The sequence below is a fragment of the Nannobrachium achirus genome, assembly GCF_963921795.1.
Source record: "Nannobrachium achirus genome assembly, chromosome: 12".
NCBI classification, from domain to species: domain Eukaryota; kingdom Metazoa; phylum Chordata; class Actinopteri; order Myctophiformes; family Myctophidae; genus Nannobrachium; species Nannobrachium achirus.
The window spans coordinates 52,077,771-52,104,866 of record NC_137832.1 but is presented as its reverse complement, the minus strand read 5'-3'; the positions used below and the strand labels follow the sequence as shown (position 1 = coordinate 52,104,866).

Sequence of the window (27,096 nt, the reverse complement as noted above, 5' to 3'; positions counted from 1 at the left end):
AAATCGCGATTGCTTTGGTCACAATAATCGTGATATGACATTTTCACATCATCCCATCCCTAGGGAAGAAGAAGTGGTGGAGGAGGAGGTGCTGACCAGGCTGTCGTTGCTCTGAGGCAGGACGATCATCTTCTCCAGGCTGCTGAGGACAATCCTCCACAGGTCCTTCAGGATCCTCTTCAGCACCGTCTTCTCACACACATCTGCAAAGATGCTCAGACTAGACACAGCACACACACACACACACACACACACACACACACACACACACACACACACACACACACACACACACACACACACACACACACACACACACACACACACACACACATGTTAAGATGAAGATATCAATCCAATATTCAAAGGGAACAAAACTTTGGTCTTAACACATTTGGCTGGGGACCCGCCCTGCAAAACCCCCAAAGGACCCCTCCCTGCCTGGGGGTCCCCCGACCCCCACCTTGAGAACTCTGGAGAGTTACTTACTTCCCATCCAGGTACTCCATGAGGGGTCTCAGTATTTGTTCTGCGTCCGCCTCGGCCGTGCTGCGGTTGGGAGGCCCCTTGATCTGGTACAGGAGGTCGGCCACCTGCCGCATGCAGCCGTTGATACGAGTCTGGAAGCTGCACGGGACCAGACACGGAGACCAACCGTCTGTTAGACCAGCACTCATCAATGAGACACACAACGGTCGCTTGGCAAGGACAACTCTAACCTAACTTAACTGAATAGTAGTTACTGACTCTGACCTCGAATGACATTCCTAGGGAGGAGTTCCTGTGCCGCTTTTGCTGTGAGCACATGTCAATTTCTTGCTTTTTGCACTGACCAACGGACACTTTTGTTTGGCACTGCACTATTAGGTAGTCTTTAAGTATTTTTTTAGGATTTATTTTATTTATTTTACGGTGAGACACTTATGTAGCATTGAATGTTATGGACACTTTATTTGGCTAAAGTCACTTTTTCTTGTCTGGCACTGCATTGATAAGTTGTACAATAAGTACTGCCATTTGTGTTATGACATGACACTTGTGTAACTGCATTGTACTGTATTGTTTTGCTTTGTTTTTTTCATACTTCTTGTAACCCTTGTAACCTTAACTGCTGTGCCGCCTCTGGGCGACTGCTTTTCCCTCCTGGGATAATAAAGGTATATGTCTATCAAAGCCATTCTTCAGAGAAGTCTTTTTGAGCAGAATAGACTCTGTGCACAGCAGTCATAATGGGAAGAAATTGGGCCCCTTCCTTACTTCCTTCACAGGTGTTATCAGTGATTCTAATGAAGGCTCTGTTCCATTTAGTGTAGCACAGTGGTTCTTAAACGTTTTGATTTCAAGGACCACCCTAACTCTGGGTGTGTACAAATGGAACCAAATGAACCCGTCCCATTTGTAAATTCTCAGAGTTATAGACCAACCAGTAAGACGCCCTAAGGGCGAGAAGCGACCTCGCCCTAAAGGGCAAGGTTGCATTGAAACAACAGAGACTGACACAATAGCCTATGTCTATCTGGGAATTCCCATATATGGGTCTAATATTGTTGACATCAGGGATCTCCATATATGGGCATAAAAGGGACAAGGACGGAATTCATTTGCAAGTGTGACTCGCGTCGTGACACTGGTTATCATGAGACAAAATATGTCCATATATGGGTATTCCCAGATATGTGGGTGTGTCTGCAACCACTTGCAGATGTGCTAATTATATTGTATCAACATTGTGTGTTAATACCGTGTGTACGTGTATGTGCGTGTGTGCTACCTCTTGCCAAACACAGTGCTGAAGTTATCCAAGTAGGTATTGAGCTTCAGTTGCAGATCATTGAGAATGTCAGCTGCCTCTGTGTCCATCTACACACACACACACACACACACACACACACACACACACACACACACACACACACACACACACACACACACACACACACACACACACACACACACACACACACACACACACACACACACAGGCGAAGGCAAGAGAAAACAAAAGTACAATGTGAATTCTATGCTATACTATAGATGGTATATAGTATATACGCTAAGTAGATGCTATATGTATATAGCTGCTATATACTGTAGTTTAAGGCTGCACAATATTAGGAAAACCTTCGATATTCGATAACATTGTTGAATACTTCGATAGCAATATATGACTCACGATAAGTAGAAATAAAATGCAGTATATGGTTTTAATGTCATTTTGCTTCAGGTCAAGTTTTGCAAACGAAAGACATTAATTCAAGTCAAGATATTAAAACAAATATCTAGCTTAGCAAAAGGCAATAATGCCACTGAACTTTGACTGAGTTGCATTATTGCACATTCTGGGTATAGCCTTAATGCAATAATAATATCAGGCCTGCTACCATTCAGGATGGAAATAAAATTAGCCTTTTGGAGAGAAGCAGTTGGTGTGTAACCGATGGGATTGCTCAGACATAATAATATGCCATTTACCTCGATGAATGCTGTCTCTCGCCATATGCATATTGGGCATGATGACAACTCGATAAAGGTAAATCTTCGATATATCTTGCAGCCCTACTGTAGATGCTATATATGCTATATATAGATGCTTGACATTTCACCACCCCATGCTGGAGAACAGGAGTCTCTACTCTCAACAGTAAAACGTCGCAAACTGGCCTGGTAGTACGGTCATGTCAACTGTATGTCCCTGTCAAAGACCATCCTACAGGGGGCAGTAAAGAGGAAGCGGAAAAGAGGCAGGCAGAAGGAAAACAAAGTCCTGCATGGATGGACACATCAAGGAATAGACTGCATGGCTGCAGCTTCCAAACCCTGCTATGCACAGCAGAAGAGAGCGTTGGAGATCCCTGCTGACTGCCCAAGCATCCACCATGACACCCCTATAGCCCCCCTAGGCCATGGGATGAGTGAGTGATAAGAGATGCTTTCCTGATTTTAATGCGTTAAGAAAGGTCATCACGAACATTGCTACAGTACCACAGACTGTCTCAGGTGCTAAATGTTGGCTTCACAGCCACAGAATCACAGGCAGTAGAACGCTAAACAGCTATACTTCCCCCCGGACTAAAATTATGAACAAACAAGCCATGAACAAGGAAAGTAAGATCGAGAAGCGCCAGTATGAAAAAGTATAGGAATACAGTATAGAAAAGTATCCAATTTCGGCATTTAGCAGACCCTCTTCATCCAGAGCGACTTACAGCAAACGAGGTAAACACCTATAAATGCATATTGACTATGTCCAAAACGGTACTGTTCAGGATTCAAATTCAAAAGGTGGCAAAAGTAACACATCTACAAGCTCAAAATGTGTTGCTTTGCGCTGCGTTTCGAGCTTCCACTTTTATATGCTTTCGTGTGACGCAGTAGTATGATCAAGTATGTCGTTAATCTATGAAAAAAACACAAAAACTTAAAATATGGAGATGGGTTTGTGCCTGACAGCGACAATATTATAATTAATGACTAAACTACAAGCGGTGTTGCTGCTGATGATGTCTCCAGGTCTCTAAATATCCATCATACCTTCTGTTTTTCCACTGTGGCTTCATTCTTCCCGGGAGGACAGAGGAGAACACAAGAAAGAACAAAACAAGCAAAAAAATCGACAGTAATGGCTTAGACTTGGAAAACTTCAATGTCCTTCGAGAGGCAATTGTGTTTACGACACAGATGTGGTGGCACATGGCTGTTTGCAACAGGTAGGCTAGGCTCTACAGTGCACAATTACGTACCGTAAATCAGGATACTTTCCAGATTTAAATGATTTTATGAAAATGGGGATGAATTTGAGGAACGTATTACGTGATGTTGGGGTCTGGTGTGGGTCTATTAGGATAATACTACAACGTATCAGGTGGAATCCATTAATGACTGGTAGGCTAAGCTAAACATCACCAAGTAAATTGTCTAGACTAGAGGTTAAAGGCAAGACTTTGGGGAAGTTGTTCTATGAGGCAAGATTGATTCATTGATTGAAAACTGTATTAGAAGTTTGCATAGGGAAAGGTAGATGGCATCTATAGGGCAAATGGCTGAACAAACCTTGTTTAGTTCTTCCTTTGACTGGTGAATGAAAATGAGAATAAAACTCCATTAACACAAGCCATACAGCATATCTCATATGTCCATATTTCAAGTGTCACACAAAAGTAATAGCCGATCTACAAGCTCACACCACGCCACGTGACGCATTTTAAAACCCACAAACAGACTTAACCACTTTCACTTCAAAATATTTTCAAAGATAGAGGAAATATGCTGTTTTCACCACTTTTGTGCGATACTGTTGTACAACAAAGTAGAAAACGAAAGAAAAAAGTTGAAATATGTGATATACATGTTTATCGTCCGACAGTGACGCTATGCAGTTCAACATGTTTTGTTGTCATATTATATTACATTCGCATAAAATAAATAGGAATAGAAGTGGTCCAAACTAGTCGAATAATGGAGTTTAGTTGGAGGCAAAAATATCACTCTTATCAGATGAGGTCAGAGTTCTGTCCAATGAGAGCCAACGGTTCTCTGGACAGATGTTGAGTCATCGTCCAATCAAGGGACAGTAATGGAAAGGAGCAGAGAGAGAACTAATGGAATAATTTCCTCCTGTTTACTCTAATGCCTTCCTTCCTCTGCCTGAGGCGCACGCACGCACATACACACGCACGCACGCACGCACTCACGCACAGTTATTTGTGCATGGAGAGTGCCTCTCACGTACGAGCTCAAGTGTTTTCTGACTGATGCGGATCAAACTATCGGCATTCTGGACTTTAGAATGTCTTCAGCCCCGAGATTCATTCGGCACAGAAAGTATATAAGGTGTATTTCAACAACCCACCTGTTTGTTGTTAGCATCCTCCTCCTTTTAAGTAAAGAAAAGAGAAGCAAAAGATTTTAAAAAGGTAACCAAATAAACGTGCACACTCACACACACACACACACACACACACACACACACACACACACACACACACACACACACACACACACACACACACACACACACACACACACACACACACACACACACACACACACACACACACACACACACACACAGGCCCCAAGGCCTTCAGCCTGTCGGAGATGAAAATCAATACAACCGATATCAAGCTTTAAAACTGACTAATTCAATCTAATTCAACTGAAGTGAAGGTCAGAATTTGAGCTTGGCAGCAAGGGAGAACATTAATGAACAGCTGAAGAGAAAATAAATGTAAGGTCATGTCCTAGAGAATAAAGATCCATTTGTAGTCAGTCCATCGGGCGAGGGCCGCCGCTTGCCAAAAAGAACTGATCTACAAGCCAACAAAGAACCGTGTAGAGCAGTTCTCAAGGTGGCTAACATACAGTACGTAGCATCACAATGTTTGTAACCACTATCCATTTATGCATTGGTTATTCAAAAATAGCAGATCTACAAGGCCGTACAACTGCTATTTTTCTAATCTGCTATTTTTCTAAAACAACACTTTAATAACCAATGCTGTAGGTCAGGAGAGGCTGAAGGAGGGGGGAGGGGTGGAACTATATTGACCTACGTACCTGCTTCTCCTCGTCTTTCTTCTCACCCTGAAAGGACCAGGCAAGGACACAACAGTTCAATCAGCCATGCTTTGATGCTTCATAGGCTGTCAGGCAGAAACCTCCTATCTTCGTAAATTAACGCCCTATTATTTATCCCACAATTTTGTAACTCATTTTTCACCAGTGTAATTTCTTAAACTGCAGTAATCCTGGGCGCTGCTATCCCTCTGCCAACCTGGGGAGAGCCCCGAACTGACCTCATGCTTCCTTCAGTGCAAGAGAAGTGAGCAGGCCGCTTCTTATCACCTGACAGGGGGGATTTTCCCCGGTCGGACGTAGCACGTGTGAGGAACACGTTATTCCAACCAGTTCCTTTCCCCTCCATCAGGCGCCCTGACTGACCAGGGGGAGGCAGTATAAAGACCAGGATTACTGCATGTTTTTTGTGAGGGTACCTACCCTAGGGGACACAGGGAGAACATGCAAACTCTGCTCTAGTCTATCAACTGAAATGGACACTGGCCTCGAGATGTGGTGATGTCAACACAGACTTTTTGGCCCTTTTATTTTAGTAAGTAGGCCTACCGGTAAATAGTAGGTAAGTAAAGTCGATTGTAAGAGTCATATTATATGTGCCCTTTTCTCGTCCATGGTTAAAATATTATGTTATTTGATGTCCATTTTGAAGATAACACTACTTTCTTGCAATAATTTTGCTTTTAAATATTCATTTGTTCAGACACCTTCCCCTCCTACAAAAGCCCAATCAAATTAAAACCAAACGTATTGAAAACAGATGTCCCTGCTTCAGATGACTGATATGGGGGAACCTTCATTTTTTATCATTAGATATTTCATCCATGCATTTCATGGACAATGACTCCTTGATGCAACATTAAAATACGAAAAAAGTCCGCACACCGATTTTGCTGTTCCCAGTATATAGTTTACTTCACCGAAGTAAACTATATACTTAGTAAGGGAAAGTTAGCTGAGTAGCTACCAATAGCTTTCTTCACAAAATATGTGTTCACCTCTGAACTTTTTCAATCACAACTCTCTTGAGAAACTTTGTGGGAGCCAATCAAAGTTAGGGGTATCCAGAGGGCCTGGCATTAAAGGGGGCCTATTTTATGGCCAAGGAGTAATTTTTACTGATAACTAATGGTTGGAATGGATTCAGCAGCAAGTCCCACAAAGTTTCTCAAGGGAGTTGTGATTGAAAAAGTTCAGAGGTGACACACACACACACACACACACACACACACACACACACACACACACACACACACACACACACACACACACACAAAGCCAGTGTTGAACACACACCTTTTCCTTGGACTCAGACTAGCAAATAAATAGAAAGAACAAAAACATCAAGTTAATAAACAACAAAGAATTTTGTGCAAGTACTGCACAACCAAATGCACTAAAAGAGGAGGAAATAGCTCAAAATGCTGCTAGCTGCTAAGCATCCATAGACGCCAAGTCCACGTCTTCATTTAACCCTGTTAACTAACTGACTGCCAACATTGTTTTTCTGACTTATGTCGTTCCCTGCCACACTTTCAGAGATGTTCACTAACCTTTGATTCACGATGCTCCTGTCGGGCAGAAACCTCTTATCTACATATTTTTATTTTTTGTGTTTTTTAATTTTCTCTTGTTTTCTCTTTAATTCTATCTCTTGTGAATGAATGCCTCATATCATACTACAGTGTCACACAAGACCATCAAAGAAGTAGCAGACCCACAAGCGCGACTTTGAGCTTGTCGATCTGATATTTTTGATGCTTAAGAATTTGAGTCCAATTTTGAACATAATTATGAGGTTTCCACTCGACAGACAATATTAAAGCTAAAATCTAAAATGACACAAATGCTTTCCTGGTTTTAATGGGTTTAACAAACTACACAGCCCTGTGTCCTTCATTTCATGCACTGGCCGCTGGGTCACATTTTGGTCATGAAGTGGAGCAAAACAAAACAGCTAGAGAGTCTATACTGACTAAAGTCTTCTTTGGAATTATGGAAAAACTGTACATTTTGCACCATGTCTACTCTGTAATGTCAATGGACGAACTGCTCAGAGTTCTATTATTCCATTCTACAAACTATATACAGTAAAATCCTCCATTTGAACACATGTAACCAAATGGACCTGTAAACACTCAGGATTTTACTATTTATGGTCAGGAGTTCAGCCTGAGGCTCAGCACAACGCACAGCATGAAAACAGACTGAAAACATGGACTAACCCAGGGGCTCCCAAACCGTTTCAGCTGGAGACCCAAAAGACTCAGTTTACAAAAATACATTATAGATTAATATATATAGATTTTGTATTATTATTATTATTCATTTCATATAAAAAAAAAGAGAGAAACCGGTTTCGTGGCCCATGCTATGTTTGGGAAACACTGGACTAACCAGTTCACAGAAAGACACACCAGAAACAATTAATCCACTATCACAACACATAGCTATAATACACATGCACGCACGCACCTATGCACGCACGCACACACGCACGCACGCACACACACACACACACACACACACACACACAATACAACCTTTTTCTCTTTCTCCTTGTTGTCACACTGGGGAGGACAGGACAGAACAAAGATATCTGTGATTTAAACTGTGTATGAAACACAAACTGCTGCAAGTTTTATTGATTGACCGTTTCCGTTTCACGAGGAAAGTAAAGGGAAGAGTGGATCAACTTGTATCATCACCTCGCCTCAACTGAGGGCTGGCTATGAAGATTACATCCTAGCAAAGGTACTGAGAGCTTGAATGACTACTGCAGCCTATATGAACAGTTGGACCGAGAAGTTAGATATTATTTTACTATTTTTGCGGTATGAGTATCTGCAGTTAAGTGTCTTGGTTTAACCACTTCCAATCTAGCATCTCTATTTTGTTAAAACGATCAAAGGTTTTACAGAAGCTTATAGATCTGCAATTGTTTTGCTATTTGAAAACCAATCAATTCAAATGAAACATATTATTATACATAAGAGGGATCATATAATCCCTCTTATGTGAAAGGTTAGAGGCGGCCAGCTGCCATGGTGACATTTGGAGAGAGCGCCCCCACTGGGACGTTAAGCAGTGTGTCTTGAGGCACCCTCAGATTCAATTATCTGATGTCTCTCCATCAGTCTGTGAAGTACTTCAAAGCACAGCGATGCCGTTTTAGAGCCCTTGTATACGTCTGCTGAGAGCTATTTGAGGAGAACGCTGCACTCGTGGGGGCTTTGTAGGGCTTTACAGGCGGTTTAGTGTCTGGGCTTATGTGTCGTGCTACACTACAGTAGCAGCGAGTGAGTGACAGGAGAATGTCAGCGACGTGAACATTGTTGCTGTCGGGAGAAACCTCTTATCTCATATATATCTTTTTTTTTTCGTAAATGAATAGTTTTACTTTCTCAGACTACAGTTTCACACAGAAGTTGCAAAAATGGCTGATCTATACAACCTCAAAACATGTCATGAAGTGATGCTTTTTTACAGTTTTTACATTTTTTTGAATTCTGATAATTCTACAAAATGAAGTTAAGTGGGCATCAACCTTTTTCAGCGCTTCACGCGACAAAGTGTCAATCAACCATATGTTTTTGATTCACCATTCTTTCACCCCTTTCTTTCCACAAAATTACTGCTTTTAATGGGGTGGCTAATAGCTGCCATATCAGGTCCCCTGTTCTTTTTAACTCAAGCTAAGGAGGACAGATACTAGCACTAAAACAAATCAAGTTGTTTCTAGCTGGCACACAAACAATGAAGTAAAATGTCAGGAGAGATACGGTATGACAAGACAAGCAGCCCAGGACCTTCTGTCTAGACCAGGGATCACATCCCATAATAACACCCCTCACCTCGGAGCCTTCTGAGTCCGAGCAGCCAGACTGGTATTGTGTCAGAAAATAAACACAAAACAAGACACAGTTATTACAGCACATTTGACAACATATTAGTAGAAATTATGAGAGCCCTAAGGAGTATGGCCTGCTGGTTTCGGCTGTTCTAAATGCACATCTTTTAATGCAGTAAATGTTTCCTCAGTCAACGTCTTGACTTGAATGCAAGATTACAACAAGTCTTAATAATCTTGCTCCTCCGTGAAAGTTAGAAAAGGCCCAAGGGTCTTCTTGTATGTATGTACACGGAAAGCCACTGGCATCCAGTTTCTAAATGGTTTGGACAACTACCACGCTAAAAATGAAATGAAAACACCAGCAAACCCAGCTGGTAAGACATGTCACCCCTCCCCTTCTCTCTCACCTTGGAGTCCTCAGACTGACGGACGCAAGAAACCAGCCCCGAAAGATGAGGATTTGAGAAAGCAAAATAAAGATTAGCAAACTGAAAATGGGGTAAATAATTTAGTCACTGCACTGCAGTGCAGTGCTGATGATGCTAGCTCATCTGTGCCACGATGGCCTACACTACACTAAACTACAGTACCTACCATGTTCTCCTCCCCTTCATTGTCTGAGATTGCCTGGTGACAATAGATAAAGTAACAGAAACAAATAGGGGACGGAAGGAAGAAAAGTTAAGAAAAGAACAACAAGACGGGAGTCTAAAAATAAAATAAAATGTATGTAACAAATTCAAATAATATAAAACATTATGTGGGAAGAGAAATTACTACTGCCAGCACACTATTGGAAAGCGTGATCAACTCTGGGATTTGTAGATGTCACTTGTAGATGTTTCCCTTCAAGGCTTATTTCAACTGTAAAAATGGCCCGTATCGTGAAGTATAAATCTTATCTTAGCTTAATTACATCAAGTCCAGAGGGGCAAATAGACAGACCCACCTCCTCATCAATCTCCTCATCTTCTTCATTCTCAAGCTTGGGGGGGAAGCAGCACCATGTTACACTTGAAATGTATAACATATATATACAGGTATACTGTTGGACACAGCACATGGGAAGGGACACTACAGTGGTGTTTTAGGAGTGAATATACAGCTGAAGGGTTTTTCCTAACACCCAGGTTGTATGCTACAGCTATGAGTTGGGCAACATCTGACCGAGCGCGGGGTCTTTTATGCGACAGGCTTTCCCGTCGCGTTGCATGCTGACGAGGACAACGTGATCCGCGAGTCCGAGCTCGTCGGAACACAACTCAAACAGACCCAGCGACTGAGTCGACAGAGGCGGACGTGGCACCTCAAGAGAAGGCTTCTGATGGAACGCTGTGTTTGCATTCCACTGTTAGTAATAGTCACTGTTAGACACTGTTAGTGTAGGGTTGGGATCCCAAACCGTGGGAATCGGACGAACCGGAGAACCGCATTCAACATCGAGGAACCGGAATCGGTTCCATCACATTTGGATTGGAACCGTCTCTGGAACCTTGTGGTTTTTATCACACTGTCGAGCTGGTTATGTGGACTTCATGTCTGCTATACAATTACAACTTTTCAACTTTTCAACATTTCAAGGACTACCATAAATCTGAGAACCAAATGGAACCAAATGGACCCACGATGGTTCCATTTGTACACTCTCACAGTTACGAACCTGCAAGAGTCCATTTGGAACCCACTATAGGAATGGTTAAAGGGAGCCGTTAATCATGCATCGTACCGTTAAGGGGGAATCGTTAAGGACCCGGAATCGTTATAATCCTAAAGGATCCCAACTAGTCATGTGACGTGATGTGGGAATACCGGGAACATTGGAAATCGTTCGTCGGACACAGCGGTAGACGTCACCCAACTCGACCAGGAGAGTGAGAGAACTTGAGCAGTTTTGATAGTTGTAAGGAGGATCGGGGCACTGCTCTGTTGTTGTTGGATACTTGGGGCATGGCAGGGAGCAGACGAACGGATCAAGGGGACACTGCAGGAGAGAGGTGTTGGGACTAGTATAGGGAAGAACAAGGACTACTGTAGACCTACCCTCTCCTCCTCATCAGTGAACTGTAGAGAAACACATATAACCAACTCAGAGGTTACATTACCAAATGACCTGCTTTGCTGTAGTATGATGTCTAATCCAAAGCACTTCACAATATACTTTGCATTCACACACATGCACACAGTGCCACAAACCAGCGATGGCAGAGGAAACCATGCAAGGCACCGACCTGCTCGCCGGGAGCGATTAGGGGTTCAGTGTCTCGCTCAGGGATCAAACACGGTTTGAGTCAACCATCACAACACTATTTTGACAAACATGATAAAGGCACTCACTACTGTATGTTATGACCAGTGTGCGTTAAGACACTGCTTGACAGCTTGTCACATCTTGTGACAGCTGACAAAAAATAACCCCCCCCCCTCCCCTCGGTATGACGACACTGAGAAGACCATCACAGCTGTATATGACCAGCACGTGACAAGTCACACACGTGACAGCCGACTGGACGACGTGTCTGACGATGACTTATTAGTGGATTTTATTGTCAAGTGGAGTACTTTATCAAATCACACTATATGCAAATGTTGTATGCACAAGACTCGAAAGTGTACTGAAGCTTATAGGTAGGACAAACTGTGTGTGAGTGTTTAAATGCCATATTAAATGCCAAACTGTGTGTGTGTGTGTGTGTGTGTGTGTGTGTGTGTGTGTGTGTGTGTGTGTGTGTGTGTGTGTGTGTGTGTGTGTGTGTGTGTGTGTGTGTGTGCGTGCGTGCGTTTGTGTGTGAGTGTTTAAACTCACATTCTTGGCTCCCATGGACTCAAACATCTTCTCCAATAAGACCCTCATCTGCTGAATGTTGTTCATCAGCACACACGGCTACATGAGAGAGAGAGAGAGGGAGAGAGAGAGAGAGAGAGAGACAGAAAGACAGAAAGACAAAGACATATAGTACATTTTGATCAAGCGCAAAAATGAAGCATAGCGTTAGTTTATGCAGGACACGCGAGTCTCGACCGCCTCAGCTGTAATCAGCTGTCAGTCAGATCCTTTCCTATTCCTCATTCACAGATCTGTTGGTCACACAGTCATAATGCCAATCCGAGCTCTCGCTCAGTAAGTGAGGGTCCTTTAAATAGGGCTTGCATTCACTTTAGCTCTGCTTGTCTTTGATCCGAAGCTTCGGATCTGCTGCTGCTTAGCTGCCTCCTCCACCTTTTGATCAGAGTCTGGCATAGGCTCAAAAACCTGTGATTTTATGTCTGCTGTTTCAAGCTAATATGTTGATGTATTGCTATTGTACTACTATTGTATCCCTATGTTGGGTTTTGCTCAAAGTTCCCTGATTTTGCATAGCAAGCATGGCTGAACAAAATTCAGGGAACATCTCTGAACGCAGAGCCCTTTAATGCCAGGTTTAACTGTATTCCATTTGTTGCAATAAATGGTTACATCTACTTTGAAATGAGTGTTCCTGACCCAAGTAGCTATTGTATCTAAGGGGGAGGGGGGGGGGGTCTATATAAAAAATAAGTGAATGAATCTATTAGTTGTTTTAACCGTACACAGACTATGTTCTCACAGAAACCATGCACTCACAATCTTCTCCTTCTCACAGTAGGAGGGAAAGCTCTTGGCCAGCAGGGCGCAGTATTGCAGCAGCACTTTGGCGATGGTCTGTGGACACAAAGATAAGCATGTATACACTTACATTTCTCAGCTTAATCTTTGATGACAAAATCAACTGTACATTTAGTCGCAACTTATAATCTTAAAACTAGACACAAACTAAAACATTTCAGATGACTGAAAGTGATTCTCAAACCTTTTCATGTCAAGGACCCCCAAATTTATACTTATTAGCCCACAGAACCCCATTTGCAAAGATACGCCAGAGACAGTTTGACATGCATTAGGCTATGGACCCCATTTAATGGCATTTCAATCTCTGGCACCCCAATGTATTTATAATCAATACAATCAATGTTAATGTAACACATCTGAGAGTGTACAAATGGAACCAAATGGATCTGTTAGGGTCCATTCGGTTCCATTTGTACACTCTCTGAGTTACAATCCAGTAAGGGTTCCTAACTATCATTTAGCTGGGCACCCCCTGGAACTCCCTCAAGGACCCCTGGGGGTCCCTGGACCACACTTTGAGAACCACTGGCCTAGGTGAGCTGACCTTGGCAAAGCGCTTGTTATAGTGCGTGACCACGGCAGGATCAGGACACTCCAGCTTCTTGATGATCTCGAAGCTCTGGTTGAGCTGCGTGAAGACGTCCACCACAGAGCTGGAGAACAGGGCGTGCTCCGACGTCTGCTGGAACTGGGAGGCGGGAGGAGGAGGAGACACAGTGTTAGACATTAGAACAAGGACACCAGCACAGCGTGTAACTCAAGAGTGACACGCTGAGGAAGGCCTTTTGGGGCGAAACGTCCATTTGTTTGCTGCTGCTGGGGGAAAAAACTTCAATAAAACATGAAGAATTAGTTCTAAAGTGAGTGCTGGTGTCCTTGTTCTAAGTTCATTGTTTGCCCGAACCGTGCACCCAAGACGAATATATTTTTTTCTATTTTTAGTACTTTTTGACGAGTGCTCCTCTTTTCTCTTCCTTCACAGTGTTAAAAAAACATCTCCACAATGGACCCTTTGTCAAGTATTGGTTGCTGTTTCTTGGTTGGACAAAAATCCTGTCTCTCCATCCATTATGCCATTGAAATAACGTGTTTTTCAAATCAATAAAAAATCTACACTTTGTACACTCAAGAGTTGCAAACGTGTAGGCCGTGTAGGGGTTAATTTGGTTCCATGTGTACACTATTCTCAGAGTTACATACAGACCCTGGGTGGTCCCTGGTTGAGAAACAGCATAATTGTAGAGACCGATGTTGTCAAAAAAAGCCAAATAATGTCAGATATATATCAGGCCAGATTGACGGACTCTGACGGACACTCACCCCCTCTCTCTTGTCTCTCTCCAACGCTCCATGCATGAACTCCAAGGACACGTCTTCGTTCTCAGCCAGCCAGGCCAGGACAAACTGCAGGAACCACCTGATGGAGAGAGACAGACAGACAGACAGACAGACAGACAGACAGACAGACAGACAGACAGACAGAGCAAGAGACAGAGAGATAGCAGTGGCATCATAAGGACATGAAAAAAGGAAACACACTCATAATAGTTCAGTCTAGTGAGACAGTGGAGCAGATCGTAAGAGAAACAAACCCAAAAGGATTCAAATTCGAAAGCATCAAAAGTAGCAGATCTACATGCTCTAAACGCGTCGCTTCACATCGCGTTTAGAGCTTGTGGAACTGCTACTTCGGATGCTTTTGTGTGATGCTGTATCAAGTAGGGCCTTAATTGAAAAATAAAATTGAGATAAGCTGTTTGTGTGTGTGTGTGTGTGTGTGTGTGTGTGTGTGTGTGTGTGTGTGTGTGTGTGTGTGTGAGTGTGTGTGTGTGTGTGTGTGTGTGTGTGTGTGTGTGTGTGTGTGTGCGTGTGAGTGTGCGTGTCTTACGCGGGGTACTCTGGCACAGTGTCGGTGAAGGCGGGCAGGTCTCTGACGTATTCATTGTACAACCACTTCACCTTGAAATGGAGGTTCATGTAGTCTGCTGACTTACACAGCCTCTGCTTCTCATGCTCTGTGGACGCACACACGCACATGTGCACACACACACACACACACACACACACACACACACACACACACAGACACACGCGCACACACACACACACACATAAAGTAAGCACCACGTTTCTTTCACATAACAATTATTAAATTGTCGTAATCGACTATTGCTACTCCGCTGACTAGCATAAACCTTGTATCTATCTATATACTTTTAACTTGTTTTTATGTTTTTTCCCTGTAAATTAATGCCCCTACTTTGACCTACAAGAATTCCACATAAAAATGAAAAAAAAAAGCAAAAAGCAAAACACGACGTGTCGCATGTTGACACGTCGTGAGCAGTAAGAAGCAGGAAGAAGGATGAAACACAGGAGAGGCAAAAGATAAAGAAACATAACATAACACAATAAAACTAAATAATAATAATAATTTTAAGTTTTGATTCTGGCACGAGGTATCTGCAATGGGTCTCTGAATAAATGCATGTACTGTATGTATGTATGTATGTATCTATGTATGTATTACGTATGTATGTATGTAATATGTATGCATGTACTGTATGTATGTATGTATGTATGTATGTATGTATGCATGTATGTATGTATGTATGTATGTATGTATACTATGTACAGATGTGCCATTTGAGAACTTCACATGTTATGCCATTGGCAAGACAGTGGATTGTCAGTAAATGGTGAAAACATTGACGGTGAGGAAGGAGGGCATGGGCAAAGTTGTTGTTATGTAAATGCTATTCAGATTATTTTTTTCCAATGAAAAGAAGTGTCTAAAAGTGACACAGTAACAAAAGAGAAGAATTATCAAGGCTAAACAGTGAAAAGAACCATGGGAAAACAACAAGTGTTTGCAGGAAAAGTATAAGAAAGCCTATTTGAAAGGCACATCTGTATGTATGTACTGTATGTGTATGGTCTGTAAATATACAGTGTATGTATGAACAGAGAATATGAATGCATTAACAACACCGGCATGTGGTGACTGGTAGTCTGGTTGTACCAACATATTCATAATACACCACCTCTCCATTAAGGTCTACTCTAGATAAAACACTTAATGCACTCTCAGTTTAGATTGATCGTTTACTGTCCTCAAAATGAAATCAAACACTCTATCGCTCTCACGCGCACGTATACGCACGCACGTAGGCACGCACACATACACAGACACTTCTTACCGCCATGAAAGTATAATCTGCGGATGCGGAATGTAGTGGGAGCTGAGATAACAGAAGAGACAATTGATGAAGATAGACAGACAAAAAACGTGATATAAACAAAGAGGAAAGGAAGCAGAGATGAAGAACAAAAAATAAATAAAAATAAATAAACAAGAGTGTTGCTCATGTGCATGTACGTGTGCTCATGTGCATGTGTGTCAAGAAATAGGACTTTATTGGTGAACAAACTTGCCACAATTCTCTGTTAACATAATATTTTCTACTTAATATTAATAAGGGATAATATTACATTTTAACAAAGAACTCTATAGGGCATGAAGAAAAAGGTTTGTTTGAGCTAAACATATACCACAATGTAACTTTATGTTTATCATTCTACATTTCTAAAAGTGCAAACCGAGAGAGAGAGAGAGAGAGCTGGTCGCTGATTATCCTGGATCACATGCTTGTTTTCACAGAAGTTAGAAGGTTTGTGAAAAGAATAACAAATTCCACGTACCATCATGGCTGTCCCGCATACCTTTTTGCCCTTTGGATGGATAGTCTGTGCACTTTATCTGAGTACTCGTTCTGAATTGATGAAGCCAATTATGAATACAAATCAAGGCTTTTTGCAAATGAGAGCATTTTCACAGAGTGCCTTCACTTGATAGAAGCAGAAAATGCGAAACTCGATGCCACGTTATCAGCTTGCCCAGCATATTGCACTGACAATGCGTCGCTCTGCAATGTGACAAGAAGCTTTCGGTACCCTGTCGCCTCACAGCTAGGGTCCTGGGTTCGATGCTGTGGGCGCTGGAGGCGTGTTCTCTCCTCCAAGTCATCAGAACCCACACCCTAGGTGGAGTTGGCGAAAGGACCTTTCTGTGTGGAGTTTGCATGTTCTCCCCGTGTCTCTTAGGGTAGATACCCTCACAAAAACATGCAGTAATCCTGGTCTCTATAGTGCCTCCACCTGGCCAGCCTGATGGAGGGGAAAGGAGCTGGTTGGAATAACGTGTTCCTTCCACGCGCTACATCCAACCGGGGAAGCTCCCCCTTGTCAGGTGATAAGAAGCGGCCTGCTCACTCCTCATGCACTGAAGGAAGCATGAGCTCAGTTCGGCAGAGGGAGAGCAGTGCCCAGGATTACAGCTTAGGCAATTGGCACTCGGTGAAAAATGGTAATATCGTGGGATAAAAAAACAATGGGTTTTCTCAGTGGAGCGCTAGCCCAAAGAAAAAGCTTTCGGTACCCAACATTGCCTGGTTCATCGTGTGGGCAGTCTCTCTCTCTCTCTGTTCATTTATTTTGTCGCTGTCGGGCAGAAACCTCTCTATACCTTTAAAACTTGTGTTGTTTTTTTTTCATAAATTAACGCCCCCTTCTTGAGCATACTACAGCGTCACACTAAAGCTTCAAAAGTAGCAGATCTGCAAGCTCAGAACGTGGCACAACGCGACTTTTACTTTAGCTATTTTTGAATTTGAATCCTGAAAAGTATTGGTTTCCACCCGACAGAGTCGATTTATTTGCACATGGTTCGGTAAGCAGGGTGGATTTTGAGGGAGAATGTTGTTGACAGGGCGACAGCAAAAGTTTAATGTTTCTGGGGAATTAAGAGGGAGGGCGAGTGCCAACTGGGAATTAAGGGACACAAGGGAATTTGCTCTCATGTACTATCTATTGTAAGCTCACTATATCAACAGGGACTCTATTAGTTACCGTTGTTCCAGTGATAGCAATCAATCTTTTCCAACACTGTACAACAGAACGGACAAAGGACAATGACATGAATAAATGATTGATCGGGAGATCTCTCTCCCACTCACTCACTCACACACGCACACGCACGCAGGCACGCACGCATGCACGCAGTACACTCTTACCTTCCAGGGCATATTTCATGTCTTGAGCGAAGAGTGTCCACATGACCTCAGCACTGACCTTGCCCACGCTGAGTTCTTGTGGGAACCTAATAGAGACACAGGTGTTGGGGTGAGGTCACACTGAACCAGTGGTGGAAAAATGGTACTCTCTCACAAAATGTACTTAAAGTACTCAAAAGCTCACAACGCGTCGCGTCGCATCTCCTATTTTCAAAATGGCCGAAATGTACAGTGTATAGGGCTGTGGTTAATGTATGTTTTGAATACAAATCTACAACGTAACTAGTAACCAAAGTAACAGGTCCTTGCAGGTCCGTTTGGTTTACATTTGCACACTCTCAGAGATACAATCAGCACTAACTGGTTGATGATGGGTGTGTAGGAGTTCTTATCCTCTTCGATGATGGACACGATGAGGAGGATGAGCTTGGGCCAGAAGTCCAGGTTCTGGATGCTGGGTCCCTGCTCCTCCGGCTGGCTCTCCTCCTCCTTATTCTTCTCCTCCTCCTCTTCCTCCTCCTCCTCCTCTTCCTCAGACTCCTCATCCTCGCCACTCCCCTCTCCCTCTCCCTCTCCCTCCGCCTTCTCCTTCTTCTTCTTCTTCTCCTTTTTCTCCTTCTTTGGCTCGACCTGTGAAAGGTTAGAAACAACATCAAAATGACCAACGATTTTTCTCGGAGCTCCGGACTAATGTCACGTCACGGACGCTTCATAGAACGATGCATACTCTGATTGGTCTGTAATAATAATAATAACAATACTTCTTCAGCTTCCCTACTGTCTCGCTCTCGTAGTGGTTTGAAACAAGAAAATGACATTGATATATAATTGTTTCAAGCTTAAAAATGTAATACAGCTAGCATATAGTGACTGCGGCTGGAGTGGTGGTCTATCATGGTCTGAGAATAGAGGAACGCATTGCTATTGTCAGGTCATCAATTACATTAAAACAATTTAGTTTCAATGTGGGTTCGGGGCGATTGGTTGTCTCGTGCCACCTAGAGGTTACTCTGAGAAGCACGCCAATGTAAATGACAATCACGTGATAGTGGGACTGTGTGATGACTTTCAGTACACCACCACGGTACCGGGCGCACATTTAAAAAATGACTGCATCTGTACGTGACTCCATTACACTGATTGGATGGATGTCTGGTAATGTATATTTGCGGGAGGATACTGCCAAATGTGGATTTGTTGTGGCGAGTTCAAATCTAATCTGTGAGAAAGGAAATGTGGATCTACACACTACACTCTCCCTCTAAGCTTTCTTACTGTCTGTCTCTCCTACACTGTCTCCCTCTCAGCTTTCCTACCGTCTGTCTCTCCTATACACTGTCTCCCTCTCAGCTTTCCTACCGTCTGTCTCTCCTATACACTGTCTCCCTCTCAGCTTTCCTACTGTCTGTCTCTCCTACACTGTCTCCCTCTCAGCTTTCCTACCGTCTGTCTCTCCTATACACTGTCTCCCTCTCAGCTTTCCTACCGTCTGTCTCTCCTACACTGTCTCCCTCTCAGCTTTCCTATCGTCTGTCTCTCCTACACTGTCTCCCTCTCAGCTTTCCTATCGTCTGTCTCTCCTACACTGTCTCCCCCTACGCTTTCCTATCATCAGTCTTGCCTACACTGTCTGCATCTCACCTTATACTCTAACTCCTCAGTGAAAGTGACTTGTCCCCTATATCTTAGCCCCTATATCCTTATTAAAACAATACAAACATACAATACAAAATAGAGTAGATCCTGTTTTTGAGCTGTGCTAACCGCTCCTACATCTGGCTTTGCCTGTTTGTCCCGTGTCTGCCCATCCGTTTCTTGTTTATTTATGTTTCACAGAGACGCCTGAATCTTGGCTCACATTGCAAGTTTGGGCGAGAGATGCTGTTTTCATTGCCCCTCAACTAGATGACCCTATGGTCGAAATGATCGAAAATGGCAGAGAATGTGTTTTAAGCACGCGCTGCAGTGACTGACCGCTGGGACGGCAGGCTGGGACTGGCGGTTGTAGAGCTCCAGGCAGTTGTTGAAGATGTACTCGTAGGTGGAGTTGAGGCAGGCTTTGACGCAGTCCCTCACCACGTGGGCGGCCCTGGGGGGGCTCTGGAGCTCCAGCACCTGAACGCAACGACGCCACAGGAAGAGAGAGAGGGGCAGGGAGCGAGAGGGTCAGGTATACAGAGCTATAGACAGAAACATGTTGGTATGTAAACTGTAGCAAAAGCAGAGTAATTACAAAACACAAAGACAGACAGATATGCTTAAAAGACAACTTTGTTTTTTTCCAACAAGGGTTCATATTATTTTAGATAATCATTAGAGAAAATAAAAGATGAGTGTTAAAATGTTTTCATTTCCTTCTTTCTATCGTTTTAGTGCATTTTGTCAATGCTGCTCTCAGAGCACCTTAAATTATATGCATAGAACAATGTTCAATTTCTGCTCGAAGGCATGCATGCAAATCAAAATCGTTAAAATCACTAAAACAATAGAAAGAAGTAAATTATAACATTTTAACACTCATCTTTTATTTTCTCTAATGAATATCTAAAATATGAACCCTTATATATAATATGATGTCCTTTAAATAAGGAAAATAGGTTGCACGTCAACAATGGGCCAGGGGGATAATGCCGGAGCGCCTGATGGAGGGGAAAAGAACTGATTGGAATAACGTGCTCCTTCGATCCCGCGCTACGTCCAACCGGGAAGCTTCCCCCTGTCAGGTGATGCAAACTCCTGCAAACTCCTCATGCACTCGAAGGAAGCATGAGCTCAGTTCGGGGATCTCCCCAGGTTGGCAGAGGGAGAGCAGCGCCCAGGATTACAGCTTGGGCAATTGGCACTGGGTGAAAAATGGGTTACAAAATCATGGGAGCGCTAGCCCCAAAATAATGGCCCAAAACATGTAAAAAAGTAGAAATGTGAGTACTTAGTCCTCCATTGATCTGACATTTGTGATGTGCTACCTTTTTGGAATTTGTTCCATTCCTATTTTTGAGACAAACATGTTTGTATACTCATGTGTTCTACCTTCATCCTGAAGAAGGTGATGCTGGTGAGCAGGTCCACGGTGGACTTGAGGTCCTGGAGGCGAGGTGTGCTGCTGGCTGGGAAGTTGTTCTGAGGAGAAAACAAACACCACAAGGTTCAACCACACAACTCAAAGGACCTTCCTTGGCCTGAGAAAACATACGTTTACATTGCCAAAGCAAGTGTCAAAATATAAGAAAAACTTTGAAAATGGGGAATGTATTAAACATTTGGAGAGGGTACAGCACTAGTGTAAACAGAGCTATGTCACATTGTGACGTTGTATACATGTTATATATACAGGGTATAAAGCTTTTTGAAACAAATAGCATCAATCTTTTGCCGTCGCTTTGGGACAAATAGCAGCATTCTTTTTCTCATAACGATTTAAATGTGTTAGGTAGCAGCTCTGTTTATATGTGCAGTAGGTCTAGAGGTCTACATGGTACAGATAGTGCAGGACACTCAATGGTTTGTAGTCCTTAGGGTGGTTGTATTTCATTGGCTAGCCTTCTTTTATCGCAACAGTTCACAAATCTTGCTGCTGTGTTCGCACGTTGTTGTTGTACGTTGTTGAGTTTTTTTGTCGTTGGTCATGTTTTCAAACTCACTTGGGGTGTGTCTGTGGGAAGTACAGTAATGTGTCTCTGATGCCTTGGTATAGTTGGCCGGTGGTTAGAAAGTGTAGCTCTGTTTCCACCACATTTTGTGTGCAGTGGGTGCATGGTCTGTCTTTCCTTGGGAACCATAATGATTATTTGTATTCTGTGCATGTTATTCACATGCAGCTAGGTGTTATCATCTGCCGGGTGGAAATCTCTTATGTTTACTTTTCAGGATTCAAATTCAAAAGCATCAAAAGGAGCAGATCCACAAGCTCGAACCGCGTCGCTTCATGCTGTGTTTCGAGCTTGTAGGCCTGATACTTTTGATGCTTTCGTGAGACACTAGTGTGATTGAATAGGGCGTTAATTTACGAAATCATGAAGGTTTGGAAAAAAATGGAAATGAGGTTTCAAACACAGTATGCGTAGATAGGTCTGCGTTAAGTATGAGTTCCTTCAATAACAACCACTGTGACAGTCTCAATGTACCATCATAAATATGCAGTGACGAGGGTCTCACTGTACTGTTTGATGACGGTGGGTCGTTTGAACTACAGTGTAATGAAACAGGCCTTAAATACAAAATAACGAGAGTCTCACTAAACCATACCGTGAACAATCCTCATGAAATGTAAATACTGCATGAAGGAAAGATGCTCTCACTATACTGTGAATAATAATCCTCAAATATAAATATGAAGTGCGTCAGGAGCAAAGTGAGGGGTGCAGCTAGACAAGCTACCGTGTTGTCCGTCCTCTATGCCACCAGGGTGAACTTTGTGCTAGCTATGATGACACAGACTTTCAATTCAATCTCTGCTGTGAAAATGTTCATCTGATATTTTGTTTCAAAACAGAGACGCTAGGGTTAGAGCGGTGAACGTTGGTGAAGTATGGAGACTTACTCTGTACGTGGAGAGGTCGATACGTAGCGAGTTGTGAAGTTGATCCAAGAGCTTCACAAAACGTTCCCTCTGTGATAGAGAGAAAGAGAGAGGCAGAGAGAGAGAGAGAGAGAGAGAGAGAGAGAGAGAGACATTATAGATATAACTTTATTATAAGTGGGGTCAGGGGGAAATATTAACTGAGACTAACTTGCCTGAAAAGTACTTGTCCATTATAAAATAATAGTTAAGATTTTAATTACCGCTCAATTTAACACTTCTTTATTTTCTGACACACACACACACACACGCACACGCATACACACACGCATACACACACGCACGCACACACGAACATCCTTGTATAACATGGAGGACAAGGTCATCTATCTATCTATCTATCTGTCATTGAGGGCGTATTAAAGTGTCCGGTGCAGTGTTGAGTTATGGGCTGCAGAAGTCTGAACAGATCAATAAGACCACCCCTCATCTGACTATTAAATCACACAACCGGATTCAATGAAAGAGGGAGGAAGACACATACAGTAGTGTAGTGTCCGTTGTGACTTACAGAGAGCAACATCAGAGTGAATATCATGAACCCTCGTCAACAGTGCAAAGAAAAAACATCTAGTGCAATAAAATAACTATAGGATACCAAGTAAACGTAAGTAAACGTCAAACCCAGCATCCGTTTAAACAGCTTGCTGACTAAAGTGTCATCCCCACCGGGCACAATAAAGATAACTATAACGATAACTAACAACAACTGCCGTCCTGTTGTCCTGCTGCCGACAACAGGGCGTTACCATCCACTTCAGTTGAGAACGATTTTTAAAACGATATTTTCATCTTTATCTTTATCGTGCCTGGCGGGAATGGCGCTTAAATATCACATAGCATCCCAAATGATCATCATCGGGTTCCTTGTTGAGACACTTTTGAGATGTGTTGACATTTCGGCCTGAGGGTGGTTCTCAACCTGTGGGTCGGGTGATTTGGGGGAGTCCTCAGACGACAGAGCGAAGTGACAATTTAACAACAAACTAACTTGGCCAAATTGTCACATATGTTTGAAAATAGCCGATCTGCAAGCTCACGACGCCTCTCACTGCGAGGTGTTGTGAGCTTGCAGATCGTCTATTTTCACAATACTTAGCTGTGGAACCGAGTCAAACTAAACTGAATGCCTCAACTCCTACATTCCAAGTGCTTGTCAGGGTCCCCAGTTCAAATATGATTCATTTGAGTGGTTGCGGCCTGTAAAGGTTGAGAACCACTGCGCTAGAGCGTGGTCCCCCAATAGTCGGCCCTCGGCTTGGTGTCCCCGACTTCAATTGGCCCTCTGAGGAAATTAATTGGGGAACCCTGGCCTGCGCTAGACTAGAGTAAATGTCATGAGGGTCACTCAAACAGTTCTTCCTGCACTGACCAGGAATTCACTTAACTTTGATGTCCTCACAGGAACAGTAATGCGCGCGGGCGTGCGTGTGAGTAAAGTAAAGGAAATTGGAAATACTCCAGTAAAGCAAGAATACCTCAGAGTACCTAAGTACCGCACTTGAGTAATGTTACTTTACACCAGTGTTTCTCAACCTGTGGGGTCAGAACCCCCAGGGGGGTCCTCAAATGATTTTGAGGGGGTCCCCAGATGATTAACCTAATGTGCAACATTGTTTTCTCACTCAACAGTAAACAAACCAACATAAAGTTTAAGTGTATAGAGAGTATCTGCACATTTCTAAAGTGACAATATAAGGACTTTTTAATACAGCACCTCTAAAATGACAAATTAAACATTGGCCTAATTGTCAAATATTAGACACAGAAATTGTGAAAATAGCCGAGCATGTAGATCAGCTATTTTCACAATAGAACCGTGTTATACAAAATGTAATGCCTCAACTTCTTAGTGCTCGTCAGGGTGTGGGGGTCCCCACCACTGGTTGTGTGTGTGTGTGCACCTTGAAGTTGGAGGCGGTGAAGCGGTCCTGGGCGGACACGTTGGAGAAGGAGGTGGGGTGGGCGTAGTAGGCGTTGATGTTGGCCAGCAGGTTGCTCATGACCGCTGGAACCCCCGACAGCATGTACTTAGAGGACAGGCAGGAGAAATGACTGGCGTGGAGAGAGAGAGGGAGAGAGAGAGAGAGAGAGAGAGAGAGAGGGAGAGTGAGAGAGAGAGAGAGAGAGGGAGAGAGAGAGAGAGAGAGAGAGAGGGGACGAAGACGAAAGGCAGATTAGAATTGGAAAGACAAAGGGAGGGCAGATGGGAGAGAGGTAATTATGGGAAAGAGGAGCGGGCAGAGGAGAGAAAGGAGGAAGCAGAAAGTCATTATTGTGGATCCTCTCTGGGGGGAGGAAATAGATCCCTGGTGCACATTTCAATGAGCTGGAACTATCGATTGTCTTGTTGCTCCGTTCCCACTCCTGTCCATTCTCTGTTTGGATTTACAACTTTTTTTGTTTAGCAAATGGGTCTGACCGGTATTGCTGTTTTTTTTTTCTTCGCATGTGCGTGTGTGTTTGTGTGTGTGTGCGTGCGCAGTCTGCGCACGTGCGTTTGGGTGGGTGAGTGAGTGAGTGTGTGTGTGCGTGCCTGTCTGCCTGCATTTGTCTATTAAGATTTCTTCCACCCTGCCTAGAGATATCCAATCATAAACCCAACATTCAGGGAGATCTCAGATGACAGGCCAGGATTTCTCATTAAACGCACGCACGCACGCACGCACGCACGCACGCACGCACGCACGCACACACACACACACACACACACACACACACACACACACACACACACACACACACACACACACACACACACACACACACACACACACACACACACACACACACACACACACACACACACACACACACACACACACACACACACACACACATATGAATCACGTCACACTATTTACCTGCAGTCCTCATTGGAGCCATATATATGCATTTTAAGACCAACACACACCTACACACAAACACACACACGCACACACACACACACACACGCACACACTTTACAATGATTGTGCATGTCCATTCACACACACATTCACACACCGATGTTTAGCTTACAGTATGTAAAATGGTAAATGGTAAATGGTGCATTTATATAGCGCTTTTTATCCAAAGCGCTTTACAGAGATTGTGCATTACATTCACCCATTCACGCACACATTCATACACCGGTGGCGGAGGAAACCATGCAAGGCACCAACCTACTCACCGGGAGCAACTAGGGGTTCAGAGTCTTGCCCAAGGACCCTTCGACACTCAGGGGGAGCCCGGATTCGAACTGGGAACCCTTCGGGAACCCTTCGTGCTCTAATAACGGTTTCTCTACCCCTGAGCTAGCTGAGCTATGTGTTAACATTGTTTTCTTACTCAACAGTAAACAGACCAACGTCATACAGTATAAGTGTATACATTGTATCTGCACATTTCTAAAATGACAATTTAAGAACTTTAAAGACCTTTTTAGTACCTCTGGTCAAACATTGGTCAAATTGTCAAATATTAGAGGCAGAAATAGTGAAAATATTTTCACAATGGAATAGATCGAGTCAAACTAAATGTAATGCCAACTCCTATAATTCCATGTGCTTGTGCAGGGTGGGGGGGTCCCCTGTTAAATATTTGATTATTTTGGAGGTCGCGGCCTGAAAAGGTTGAGAACCACTGTCTTACACACACACACAGTGAACTCACGTCATGGCCTGGTAGATGGACTCGATGCCATAGCGCATGGCAAACTCGTCCACGATCTCCTGGTCCACCTCATCGAAGTAGACCTTCCACGCGTCGTCTCCATGTGCCTTGGGGATCTTCACCACGCCTCCACCCTCCACGTCCGTCAGGTAATGGAACATCACCTGGACACAGTACAGTAAATGTTTTACATCAGTGGTTCTCAACCTGTAGTTTGGGACCCCCAGGGGGGGTCCCCAAATTATTTTGGGGGGTCCCCAGATGATTAACTTTATGTGCAACATTGTTTTCACACTCAACTGTAAACAAACCAACATACAGTTTAAGTGTATAGAGGCATCTGCACATTTCTAAAGTGACAATTTAAGGACTTTTTAATTAAACATTGGCCAAATTGTCAAATATTAGAGGCGTTGTGAGCATGTAGATCTGCTATTTTCACAATGGGACTGAGCATACAAAATGTAATGCCTCAACTCTTAGTGCTTGTCAGGGTCCCCAGTTAAAATGTGATTATTTTGGAGGTCACGGCCTGAAAAGGTTGAGAGCCAGTGTAGAGTAAAAGCCTCAATACCACATTGTGGAGATACACTGTTACAAGTCCGGAAAAGTATTGGCAGCGACCTTCCGTTCCAGAGATAATGGCCAAAACATCTTGAAATTCAATTTGATTCATTGGCTCTGCCCGACTAAGCATACCCAAAACGTCATTGTAGAT

General features: G+C 43.3%; 1 protein-coding gene across 1 annotated transcript in view; it reads right to left on the bottom strand.

The window, feature by feature from the left end:
* unc13ba (unc-13 homolog Ba (C. elegans)) overlaps positions 1-27,096 on the bottom strand; it is a gene marked incomplete at its 5' end in the record, with an annotated part of 49,469 nt that overhangs the window by 9,510 nt on the left and 12,863 nt on the right. The window contains 15 exons of the mRNA XM_080739652.1: positions 97-220; positions 490-627; positions 1,772-1,860; positions 12,231-12,308; positions 13,029-13,106; positions 13,618-13,761; positions 14,394-14,490; positions 14,962-15,088; positions 18,146-18,231; positions 18,507-18,775; positions 20,120-20,260; positions 21,176-21,265; positions 22,686-22,754; positions 24,629-24,779; positions 26,379-26,542. Coding sequence (XP_080595778.1) covers positions 97-220; positions 490-627; positions 1,772-1,860; positions 12,231-12,308; positions 13,029-13,106; positions 13,618-13,761; positions 14,394-14,490; positions 14,962-15,088; positions 18,146-18,231; positions 18,507-18,775; positions 20,120-20,260; positions 21,176-21,265; positions 22,686-22,754; positions 24,629-24,779; positions 26,379-26,542 — 1,845 coding nt within the window. The remainder of the gene's footprint in view (positions 1-96; positions 221-489; positions 628-1,771; positions 1,861-12,230; positions 12,309-13,028; positions 13,107-13,617; positions 13,762-14,393; positions 14,491-14,961; positions 15,089-18,145; positions 18,232-18,506; positions 18,776-20,119; positions 20,261-21,175; positions 21,266-22,685; positions 22,755-24,628; positions 24,780-26,378; positions 26,543-27,096) is intronic.